The sequence below is a fragment of the Topomyia yanbarensis genome, chromosome 3, assembly GCF_030247195.1.
Source record: "Topomyia yanbarensis strain Yona2022 chromosome 3, ASM3024719v1, whole genome shotgun sequence".
Taxonomy (NCBI): domain Eukaryota; kingdom Metazoa; phylum Arthropoda; class Insecta; order Diptera; family Culicidae; genus Topomyia; species Topomyia yanbarensis.
Window position 1 is genome coordinate 68,251,912 of NC_080672.1, and position 12,307 is coordinate 68,264,218.

At 43.7% G+C, this 12,307-nt stretch overlaps 1 protein-coding gene across 1 annotated transcript; it reads right to left on the bottom strand.

Annotated features, from left to right (window-relative positions):
* Window positions 1–8,409: 8,409 nt before the first annotated feature.
* Window positions 8,410–11,482, bottom strand: LOC131686973 (uncharacterized protein K02A2.6-like). Its single transcript, XM_058971006.1, has one exon. The coding sequence runs from the start codon at window positions 11,389–11,391 to the stop codon at window positions 8,410–8,412; it is 2,982 nt and encodes a 993-aa protein (XP_058826989.1). The 5' UTR covers window positions 11,392–11,482.
* Window positions 11,483–12,307: the final 825 nt, after the last annotated feature.

Consider the following 12,307-nt stretch of genomic DNA (forward strand, 5'->3'; position numbering starts at 1 on the left):
CCGACCAAGTAGGCATCGTTGGCTTCTCGGGGCATCATTACGACTGAGCTTTGTAAGCGTAGCTCGACTTTGCAGTCCTGCACAATCTCACGACCCAGACGCTGGAACGATAGCCTACTCTGTTGCCCTTTAGTTGGGGCGAAATTCTTGCAGGGCGACAGTTCCTGATCGGGTTGCGATGAGTCACCAGTAGCTGGGGCACTTTTTCCGCCGTCGTCATCGCCGACTGCTTTTCTTCGGTGGACTGGCTGCTTGCTAGTGCTTGAACGAATACGAATGATGAGAAAAACCGACCGACAGATATTTATATAATCGCGCTAATACGCACTACTATCGCTTTCTCCCTCGTTCTCGTGCCGTGCATGAGCCTTTCCTTTCCGTCCGGCTTCTAATGGCCTAACCAAAGGAATATGCCGTCTTTCCCCCACCAAGTGCTCTCGTCAAGCAACCCAATGCGAATAACCATACGAACAAACATGTAGTGGACCTATATATAAACTTTTCATTATTTTATTGTTCGGTTGGTCTACCATAACGACGGCTCTGTGCGGGATGGGCTGAAAATTTTCACTTTTCCGAGTCGTTTTCGAAAGATTTTTCAAAACTCATTTTTTTGTTATTAGTACATGTTATACATACTTCAAATTTTAATACAGCATAGAGGAACAAATTTTCAACAAATTGGCCTAAAAATCAAATCATTCTGTTAAGTATGATAAAAGTTATTAACGTTCAAAATCTGACGCGGCGCCGCAGCCGATATTTTGAAACGGGACCCCTATATTGAAACCTTAAATGTATTCTACATTAAAAGTTTTCCCAATATCGATTCTTCTTTGGTTTTTGCTATTTTTCTATCGGAACAACCGGTGGGGTGCCGTGGTCGGTCTGGCGAATTCGCATGGAGCGTGACGTCCGGTTCGCTGGTATTTCGACGACTCATACTCGCTGCTCTGTTGCAGTCTACTCGACTAGTCCTCGGCGGTGGATCTAGCTTATACCTGCGGAGAGTTCCCTGACGGTGATTGCTCTCCCGAAACCGTTGTTAGATGTCCATTCCGCTGTAAGACGGTCATGATCTACATCAGCGGTTCTCAACCTTTTTCGTACCAAGGAACCCTTCGATATCACACGGGGTTGCTGCGGACCCCCACAGATAAACATCAATTTTGTATGCTATCAATATGTTATTTTCAATTTGTTAGGAAACAAGATTTGAAATTTCAATATGCACTCGGAAAATATATTTTTCTTCGCGGACTCCCAGCAATGACTTCGTGGCCCCCTAGGGGCCCGCGGACCCCAGGCTGAGAATCACTGATCTACATCATATCTCTGTTTACTGCGTTCCACGTCTTTACGTCGGTTGTCATTCTGTATGCTACATTATTCGGGTTGATGTCCGGTCCTCCCGTTTTAAGTAGCTCCCTGCACATCACTTCAAACTTCGGAAATTCAAAGACTCCCCTCGGACATTCAAAGACTTCAAACCTCGGACATTCAAAGACGCTCCGGTGTCTCCTCGACGTTCTCACACTCCAGGCACAGTGTTGACATTGCGTACCCACACCGATGAAGATACTCCTTAACCCATTCATGCCCATGTTGTTTGTGGACAACAACGTTTGTAAACAGCTATAACTTTTGATTGAGGAAAGATTCGCTCGCAAAAACAAGTAAGTCTAATAATTGTGACTATTGCCTTTCATTTGAATATTAACAGTTACAAGGATCAGCTCTAGAACTGAAGTTATTGCAAATATTCTGATTGGATTCCGCTGGAGCAGTGCTGCCAGGGACAGTTTATGTTGACGACCGCAAATGAATTTTTCATATATCTTCGTAATGGTGCAATATTTTTGAAAACTGATAAAACTTATCAATTTAGTCTGTCTTTGGCTACGTTTTCCATGTAATTCGACTATTGTAAATATTCTAGGAGAATTGTATTAAGCACGGGAATGTAAAAATCTTTACATTCCTATCTTTATGAAAAAATACTTTTCGTGTTTCTTGATCTCACCGTTTTCAAGGAAAAATAGTTTTGAAACCCTACATGCACCAGAAAAAAAGTTGGGCATGAAAGGGTTAAGCAGCCGTGGTTCGGTAGGAGCTGTTTTAGGTGGATCTCTCCGTGCTTTCTATTGACCCACGTCGACAGGTTTGGATGAGCCGGTAGGTCCACTTTCCTTTCTCCGTATTATCCCATTCCTGCTGCTACGTCACCATCGAATCGATACTCATCATCTTCCTCACGTTTCTGACGTTTCATTGATTGTAGCTCTTGATATCCTCTGTCAGGGTAATGCAGATGGGGATCATCTCGGCGTCAAGGCATACTGCCTCCGGTACGCAATCGCAACTCGTACGATCAGAAGTCGAAGCGTCCTGTTCAGCTTTTCGCGGTTTTACTTGGTTTTTAGCGCCGCACCCCAAGCAGGAGCCCCATTTGCTTCAATGCACGCTTCGATGCATTCACATGCCCTTCGATAGTGATCTGTATCCGCTGAACCGCTTTGCAGTTGCTGTCCAACAAAAAATCCGTCTTGTAGTGAGCTATTTGCAGCTTGACCCGTTCATCCAGCTCTCGATCGCATCGATTGTCTCCGTCACCGACACCTCCATTTCTTCAAGTGTCTCACCGTTAGTGACACATCGTCCACGAAACCAACGATTTTCACTTTCCTGGGCAGCCGCAGTGTTAAGACCCCACACTGATAGAATATATTCGTAAATCGCTAGAAATTAATTTCGTACAAACAACTTTCATAAAATATACGAATTTATCGTACATATGATGAATCGTTCGTAGTTCTATCGAAACACTTTTATTTTTTACGAAAACTTTCGTTCATCAAGCGGCCATTTCTTCGTACCACAATAAAATCGATTTGGCCACAACGATTCTTTTAAATAAAAAAAAACGATGTTGTCAAACATCGATCCCAAAGGATCGACTGAAAACAATAAGAGGCTGATAAATACGAAAATTTTTCTAAGATAAACGAAAAGATTTCGTGCGACCAACGAATTCGTTCGTAATATATACAAACGTTTATTAAAATAAACAAAACCTTTCATTTCATTCACGAAAATTAATGTCGTTATCAACGATAACATTCGTGCAGTGTACATTAAATGTGTAAAACTTACGAAAGCTTTCGTTCACCATACGGCCATTCTTGTTCATGAAATGAACGAAACTTACTATTTACAATGCACGAAAATACTTTGCTGCAGAAAACGACGAATGAATTCGTGCATTACATGATCGATTTCATTATATTTACGAATTGATAGTATCAGTGCAACGCATATCCCATTACAAAGTGTTGGACAGAGAATGGAGCCCTGAGTAACGCCCGCTGCGACTCGCAGTGCCTTCTGCCCTTTTGTTCGTCTGGTACAGCAGTGCACTACTCTGGAAGTAGCTCTTCAGGATCTGGCTAATTCTGTTATGCCACGCTGCGGCATTGGTCTATTCGAGGCTGGATGGCCCGGTTACTTCCCTGACTTTGGCAGCAACATCAGTTTCTGCACCTTCCTCATTTCGGAGATTACCAACGTCTAAGGATATGCCAGGATCGCAGCTTTCAGTACCACGGTTGGTATTTTATCCGGACCGGGGGTTTTCTTTGATTATAGTCACAAAGACGCGTCGAGCTCGTCGTTAGTCACTTGCCAGTCGACTGTGTTACCTCCTTCTTCTTCGCCGTACGGTGTCGGTGACCAGATAGTTGAATCGTGATTCGGGAAGAGACCCGAATTATTTTTAGCTTACCCGGGCATATTTCAGCTGGTGTCGACGCACCCTCGTCTTCGTCATGACGACTCAGTACGCGTCCCCCAGGGATTGGCGTTCATTTCTCAGCACAGCTACTTATGGCAATTGGCTTGCTAAGCTTGATCTTCCGTTTTAAAGAGTCCCTACCTTCTCGAAACGTCGCTTGCGCTCCTCTCTCACTCTCCGATCTTGCGCTCTGAGCCCGCCTTCTGGCTCTAAGACAAGCAGCGTGTAGCGTACTGAGCTACTCATTTAACCAGTAAGCTGCACGCCGTCTACTGCATGGCCCTAGTTTTCGTGACATTGTAACGTCACAATCCTTCTTGTTAGATGAGCCGCATCAACGTACTTGATCCCATTGTTCGCCGAAGTAACTCAACAAAGAGGTTTTCGTTAAAGGCTTTCGTCTTCCACTTTAGCTTGCCGCCCGTCCTTCTTCGTGATGCAGCAGGGTTCCATTGGCCGATGCGGTAGCGAATCGCCTGGTGGTCTCTATGGGGATACTTCTCTCAAACTCTCCAGTCCATGTTCGCCGTCAGTCAAGGACTACAGAATTTGGCGAAATTTTTCTCGGTACCGATATCCGTTTCGTGAACCATTAAGCTCCTAGCTTCGCCCCGATCTACTTGTTATAGTCCGCGGAGGTTGAGCTAGCCTCCACAACGTGCCGACAGGTAGGTGGCGAGTGTGCAGCGAATTTTCACTACAAGGAAATATTTTCACAAGATAACTTTCGCAAATGAAACTTTGGGAATTTCATTTAAAATATGAGGCATATTTTTGTTTAACATATTCATTTTTTTCAATTTTCTCCAAAATATTTCGGGGAGGTTTCGTCCCCAAACCCCCCCGCTACCATGCCACTGGCAGCACAGTTGTTCTTTTCGCATTCAGCGTGAGTTAACAATGTTTGCATGCTTCTCTTTTGTGCATCGATAAAACACTATTTTACAGCATTTCTGAACTCAATAAGCTGGTGGTCATTTTTAATGTGAAATCGTGTGCTGAATCCGAAAATGAAATCCAAAAAAATTATAATAGAACAGTTTTCAAGTTAGACTAAAAAAATGAATTTCACCTTCAAAATAAAAAGTACGTTTAGTAAAATCCATATATCTTTGGTCATAGAGCATCGATACGAAATATAATTATGTTATATTAAAGGAAAATGAATGTACTTTTGGTCGCCTGAACATTTTGTTTTAGTGTGACTAATGGTTCTGACGTTAGTTACGAGTTTGTTGATCTTTTTCCTTAATTTTTTTCTCATTTTTAAAGAAATGTTTAAATGTTTGGTCAAGATTTTGGGCAAGATAAAGAAAAATAATATTTTTAGTGCAAGCCTAAAAGCCAGTGAAAATAAACCCTTTTGAGTTCAAATCCGATGAAAATTGGCGAAAGTAATTCGACTTTTTGTGAAATGGGAATTTTTGAGTTGCTCGGGGTCAATTTATTAAACCGTCTCGATCCCAATTTTTTCTAGGGTTTGTTTCATAACATATGAGGGTTTCTCTGTAACTTTGTAAAATAAATAAAATGAAGAATTTTGAGAGAATTTAATCTGTGGTAATATTCGACCGCGTTTAACCAAATGATTCAAGTCTTCTGATCATAATAATTTCAGGTTCAGTAAAGTGATAAGTTAGCAAAAAATGGCATATAATCATACACATAATTAAGGGGGTGACCGTAGCGTAGTTGGTAAATCGATTGCCTTGTACGAGGCGCACCTGGGTTCGAGTCCCAACCCCGCACATAGGGTTAGAAATTTTTCATAAGAGATTTTTCTAACCCGAAGAGGCTAGAGTCTATAATATAGATATAATCGAAATAAAAAAAAGATATATTGTTTGCATGTGTCATACAGAATCGTTTATGTTCAAAATTCGGTGTAAACTGTACGCTCCAATATGTCCTTATATACATATCGTAAACTTATGAGCTTAAGCTTGAGCTTGTGCGACCACCCCTGGCTACTACTCCGTTATCGATCGGGACTAGCTAAAGTTGCACAGGGAATCAGTAGATAATTATGCTTGGGAGTAGCGAAATATCTTTCAATGTGCAACTCCTGGTAATCCTAAAGTGTTTTTGATCAATACCGGCGCACGCCTGGCCCGAACGTAGATCGCGGAAGGAAAGGGAAGGAATGGTTAGTCCAATACTTGCTTTTGCTAGAGGCCGTATATACTACTGCGCACTCCACAAGTATCAGGGGAGGAGGATATTTTTGTTAGTAAGAGTATAGAAGTTGGATATACTTCTTCTTTACCGACGCCAGAGAGGTGATTCCACTACAATTTCATGGAGCGACCAACTGCTTTACTTCCCCTTCCGAAGGAAGTATCGACCATAGATTTTTTCACCTCAGAAAAATCTCAAGGGCCTCGGCTGGAATTGAACCCAGGCCAATTGGAATGAATGGCGGTCACGCTTACCACTCAACCACCGGCGCCGTCCATATCGTAAACTTATGACGGCGCAAAATGTTAAATGCTTTCACTAGTTTTATAAGCAAGTGATTCATCCCTTTTCATCACGTTTTGTTGTACTAATATTTTATTTTACGTTATTAAAACGACGTGAAGATTGTATTTTGAAATTATACATATTGGATGCACATAGGCTCCTGCGACGTACCGTTTTTACTGGTCTAGCCCACAAAACTTCAATGTACTAGAATACATTCCGTAAGACATCTAAGTATGATTGCAAAATATTCTATGTTCTTCAATTTATTCAGACTTTGAGGTTTTAAACGTAAAATAAGTCGCGTAGTATCACATATATGTAGGTAAAGTTTGTATTAACAGTGTACAAAACATAGTTGAGCACTTATAGAGTTTCAAAATATGAGCTTTATGACTCGTGAGGATTTAGTTAATAAAGCATTTTGTATTAGAAGTGAGTTATTTTCTGCATGGCACATGTAAATATTACACGCAGTATTGCATACTAATCAAACGATGATCTATCCCTTCACTGCGCCTGAAATTATTATCATCAGAAGACTGGAATCATATGGATAAACAAGGTCAAATAGTACTCCAGATCAATTTTTCTAAAATTCTTCATTTTATTTGTTCTACACAGTTCTAACAGCGATTCCATATCATTTTTTGAAATCAGCCCTAGAAGAAAATATGTTTGAGACGGTTCAATAAGTTAAGCCTGGGAAACTCAAAAATTCTCATTCAACAACAAATTTGGTACAACTTTCACAATTTTCATCGGATGTAATCTGATGAGGGCTTATTTTCATTGGGCATTAGCAGTCTATAAGTATCACTGGAAATATAATTTTTAAAAGTGCTTAATTTTGCCCAAAATCTTGACCAAACGCTCTTTAAAAAATTAAGAAAAATTAAGAAAAAATTCAACAAACTCGTAACTAACGCCAGAACCATTAGTCACATCAAAACAAAAAGTTGGGACGACCGAAAGTACATGAATTTACCTTTAATTTACCATAATTATATTTCATGTTGATGCACTATAATCGAAGATATATGGATTTTACGAAACGTGCTTTTTTCTTTAAAGGTGAAATCTATTTTTTCATTCTAACTCGAAAACTGTTCTACTGTACTGGACCGTATTTTCGGATTCAGCGCACAATTTTACATCGAAGTCAGTGTTGGTGCAATGCAATGAATAATGTGCAAATCTAATTAAAACGCATTTTTTTCCAATTGTTCATGATGATATAAAGAATCGTAACTGAACTTATAGATCCTGAGATCAAGAGAGGCAAAACTATTTGAAACTTTTCGTGTTTGATTGAGCCACTTAGGTGTTTCAATTTGACGACTCTGCCTGAAATAACTTCCTAGTTGATGGAAATTTTCCCTTTTTTCGTGACTTTTTCAATTTTGATTTAGTAAATTAGTTTTATTGTACAATCTCGTTTTGGCGGAGTTATAAGCGTGCAAACCTTACACAGTTTCGTTACACAGGAGATATTTTTGATTTAAGAATGACACCTAGCCCAGATAGTGGAGTAAGACATTTTAAATATCAAAATCGTAAACAATGACATTGTACTTTCATCGAAAATTTACTTTCCACAAATTGCCGGCATACGCAAAGGACACGCACCCATTACGACATTCTTTGTGTGTCAATATTTCACCAGAATTTATTTATTTATATGCTGCGGGGGTTCCTTCCAAGAAATAAAAACAAATCAGAATCGATTTTCTTCTTTACAATACAGCGATGATCTGACGGGTTCGCCAATGTGACGCTTATAATATCTACCTGAAAAAATCGCTCTTACTGCTCGTTTTTCGCAAGCGATGCCAACACTGGTTACTTTAATATTATCTTCATATCTTTTGTACCGTGTAAGTCCCCGACACTTGCTTACGGATCGTCTCTATATCAGGGGAATAAAACGCGAACGATAACAATTAAAACAAACTATATTTTATCGAACACATTAAAAGCACGGTACAACTTTATACAGGACGTAAACAAAACTGAAACTGACAACCACAAAAACATTTCATTGATGCGCTTATCAGGCATCACACATTGACAGCTATGCTGCCGAGTTAGAGCCTAGCGCTGAACGGGGTACTAATTAATACACCGCGATAGGGTTGTCCTCAACATCTCCCCTCTTAATAAAGGTGGTACGGATCAAACCTGTTCGGCGGTCTTCGGGTTCGTGAAGAACGTCTAGGTAGATTTACCACGGATTCGACTTCGATGGCGGATTCGAATTCAGTTGATGTTGATGTTGTTGATGTCGATGACGTTGATGGGAAAGCCGAGACTTCCTGCTGTGGTGTAGACGACGCAAGTGCCGGCACTGAACTTAGCAAGGTATGCTCGGGACTGGAGACAGGTGATAATTCAGATCCGCTCGCAACAAGGGACGGTGCTGGCGTGTCAGAAGATTGATTTGGTAGATTCCAGGCACCCAACAGGATGTCGAGCGGTAACGAATACTGACGAGAGGTGGCTTGATTGGCAGGTTGCTTTGGTATCGAGTCGACAGCTAGGCGACTCCGGAGTTGGTTGATATGGGAACGCAGCATTCGGCGATCATCTACCCATACGTTATACATCACGTCTCCTATTTTTTCGATGATTGTTCCAGGAGCCCACTTCCAACCGTTACGGCCATAAAGCTTAGCGTAAACCGAATCGTTCCGGCTGAAGAACCTCGGTTTTGTGTGATCGTCCGACGGTGCCACTGGAGTTCGTACCGTTGGGGGACGTAGCAGCTCGAGACAGGTGCGTATTTTGCGACCAAACATGACCTCGGACGGCGACTTTTGGTCTGGCAGTGCCCGGTTGGGTGTACTTCGGTACGTTAACAGGAATATGTCTAACGCTTGCTGTATCGATCCTCTCCCCTCTCGAATTTTTGTAACAGCCCTTTTGAACGTGTCAACAAATCGTTCAGCTTGGCCATTTGATTGTGGATGAAACGGAGCAGTTGTGAGGTGTTCGATGCCGTTTGAGGCGCAGAAATCTGCAAATTCAGCGCTCGTGAATTGGGTTCCGTTGTCGCTGACTAGTGTAACAGGCATACCCAACCGAGCAAACAACCCACCGAGAATGCTGATGGTTTCCGCCGAGGTTATACGGGACGTTTGAATGATTTCTGGCCACTTGGAGAAGGAGTCGACGGCGATCAGGTAATATTCGCTTTCGATTGGACCGGCATAATCCACGTGGACGCGCTGCCACGGAGCGGTCTGCTTAGGCCACGGCACCGGTGAAGAGTGAGGAGGTGACCTGGCTACGGCCGCACAGTGTTGGCATGCCTTGACGAAGTTGACGATGTCAGCATCCAAACTGGGCCAATACACGTAGCTTCGAGCGAGGGCCTTCATACGCTGCATACCAGGATGGCCACAATGGAGCTGTTCGAGGCATCGCTTGCGATGGAGCGACGGGATGACGAGCCGTTCGGCAAACATGATGCACCCATCTACCACGGAGAGTGATTCCTGTCTGGCATGGAATTGCTGGATGTCGGATTCTGAATGTTCAGATTGCGGCCAACCGTGCTGAATGTGATGGTAGACTTTTCGGAGCAGTGGATCTGCTTGGGTGCTTTGTGCGACGGCTCTGAAATTGAGAGGCAAAGCTTTAACTGTATGAGATACTACCGACCTGAGGTCCTCTTCCAGGTTGATGCTGGCGATGATATAGTCCTCATCGGGTTTGACGTGCTGGTTGATCAACCTCGAGAGTAAGTCTGCGTCGCCGAACTTGTGGGTGGGCACGTACTCCATGTCAAAATCGTAGAGCAGTAGATTGAGCGCAAATCGTTGGAGGCGGTTGGCTGTGTAGACCGGTATTCCCTTTTTAGAACCAAAGATACGGAGCAAAGGCTGGTGGTCGGTTTTCAAACGAAAGTGCCGTCCGAAGAGCATTTTGTGAAACTTCGTGACGGCGAAGACGATAGCTAAACCTTCACGATCTGGTTGGCTGTAGCCTTGTTCAGCTTTTGTGAGTGCTCTGGATGCATGTTGGACGACTTTGATTGTGCCGTCGGGGAACTTGTGGCTAATCGTTGCCCCGAGCCCAACGGAAGAAGCGTCGGCAGAGACAATGATCTCCCGCTTCGGATCATAATGTGTGAGAAGTAGATCCGAGGAGAGTATTTGTTTGAAGTGCTCGAACGCTCTCTGGCACTCATCAGTCCACTGGAACTTCGCATCGTCCTTGAGAAGGTTGTCCAGCGGATATCGTAACTTGCGCATATTGGGAACAAACTTGCCGTAGTAGTTGATAGCCCCCAAAAATGATCGCACACCAGATACATCGGTTGGAGGCGGCAGCTTGGATATCACTTCGATTTTGGCCGGATCTGGACGTAATCTGCGACTGTCGACAATATGACCCACATACTGCACTTGCTGCTTGCGGAAGGTGCATTTATCGACTCGAATGGTGAACCCGAAATCCTGAATTCGTTTTAGAACAGCCCGCAAATTGCGATCGTGGTCTTCTTCAGTTTTTCCGCCGACGATGACGTCATCGAGGTAGCCACACGTGCACTGCAGACCGGCTAGCATTGTATCGATGAGCTGCTGGAAGGCACCAGGTGCGATCTTCACACCTGGCGGGAGGCGGTTGTAGGAGTAGAGGCCACGATGCGTATTGATGGTTAGCAACTTACGGTACTGTTCGTCGACTTCCACCTGCAAGAAAGCGTCGGACAAATCGATCTGGCTGAACACCTTACAGTTAGTCAGCTTGGCGAAGATATCGTCCGGTAGGGGAAGTGGATACTGATTTGGTTGGAGCGCAGCGTTAAGCCCCGTGGAATAGTCTCCACAAATTCGAATGGAACCATTGGCTTTACGGACGACAACGATCGGAGCAGCCCACTCCGAATATTCGACTGGGGTGATGATATTCAAATTTTCCAGTCGGTCGAGTTCCTGGTCAACGGCATCATACATCGCGTACGCAACCGGGCGCTTAGGGCAGAAGACGGGTCGAACACTTTTTTTCAGCTCCAACTTCACTTTAGTTTTGCTGCACAAACCGAGCTGATCGGTGAACACGTTTGGAAAAATCGATTGCAGTGCAGCGGGTGCCGCAGGAGAGCCTGACACGTGACAGCAGAAGGTGTCCATGGGCACGGACCAAAGGTTGAAACTCTCGACTAAATCGGAACCGAGTAGATGTAGTTGTTTCTCGGTAACACGGATCAGATCACGTCGTGTACTTTCTCCGATTGTAACGTTACACTCGAATTCCCCATCGAGTGGCAAAATGTTACCAGATGCTGTCTTCGCTTTGACTGTTGCTGGCAAAAGCGCAGGGCTACCGAGTTTCTGCCAACTCTCCCTGCTGATGACAGTGATGTCAGATGCAGTGTCAAGTTGCAGTCGAATATCCGTTCCAGATAGGCCAACAGATACAAATCTGCGTCGCTGCTCCACGCTGCATACGTCGACCACCACCACTTTGGCTGAGACGTCTCGCTTCTTACGTCTGCTTCCAGGTTTCCGAGACTTTGCACTGTCGCAGTATCGTTCACGATGTCCGACTTGGCCGCAATCGGAGCACTTATGGTTGTCGTAACTACAGTCTCGGACGAAATGTAATGCACCGCAAAGCCAACAAGGAGAACTTGGCTTCCTTCCGGTAGCACTCGAAGACAGTTGTGGTGACTCTCGGTCACGCTCGCCTAATCGCTTCCCACCAAACTTCTGTATCGCTTGCACTTGGTTGTATGGTGCTGCAGACTCAATCATCGCACTGTCGTGTTTGAGGTTGTACAGACGCTGACACTCCTCGGAGAGCTGCTCCAATGTAACGTCGTTATTGTCCTCAATTTTTGTAAGGAGACGGGTACGAATCTTGACGTCATTCTCCGATTTCAGACCACACACGTATACTAAGCATTTGAACTGTTCTTCCGTGAGCTTTCCCAGTTCAAATTCTACGCAAGCCTTGTTTACCCTACACGCGAACGCCACATGATCCTCAGTAGGATTCTTCGCGATTTGCAGACATCGGTATCGACGACTAATAACCGACTCTTTC

Bases quoted from the DNA above. Each gene is read 5' to 3' on its own strand.
- LOC131686973 (XM_058971006.1), bottom strand. From the start codon at position 11,391: ATGGACACCTTCTGCTGTCACGTGTCAGGCTCTCCTGCGGCACCCGCT.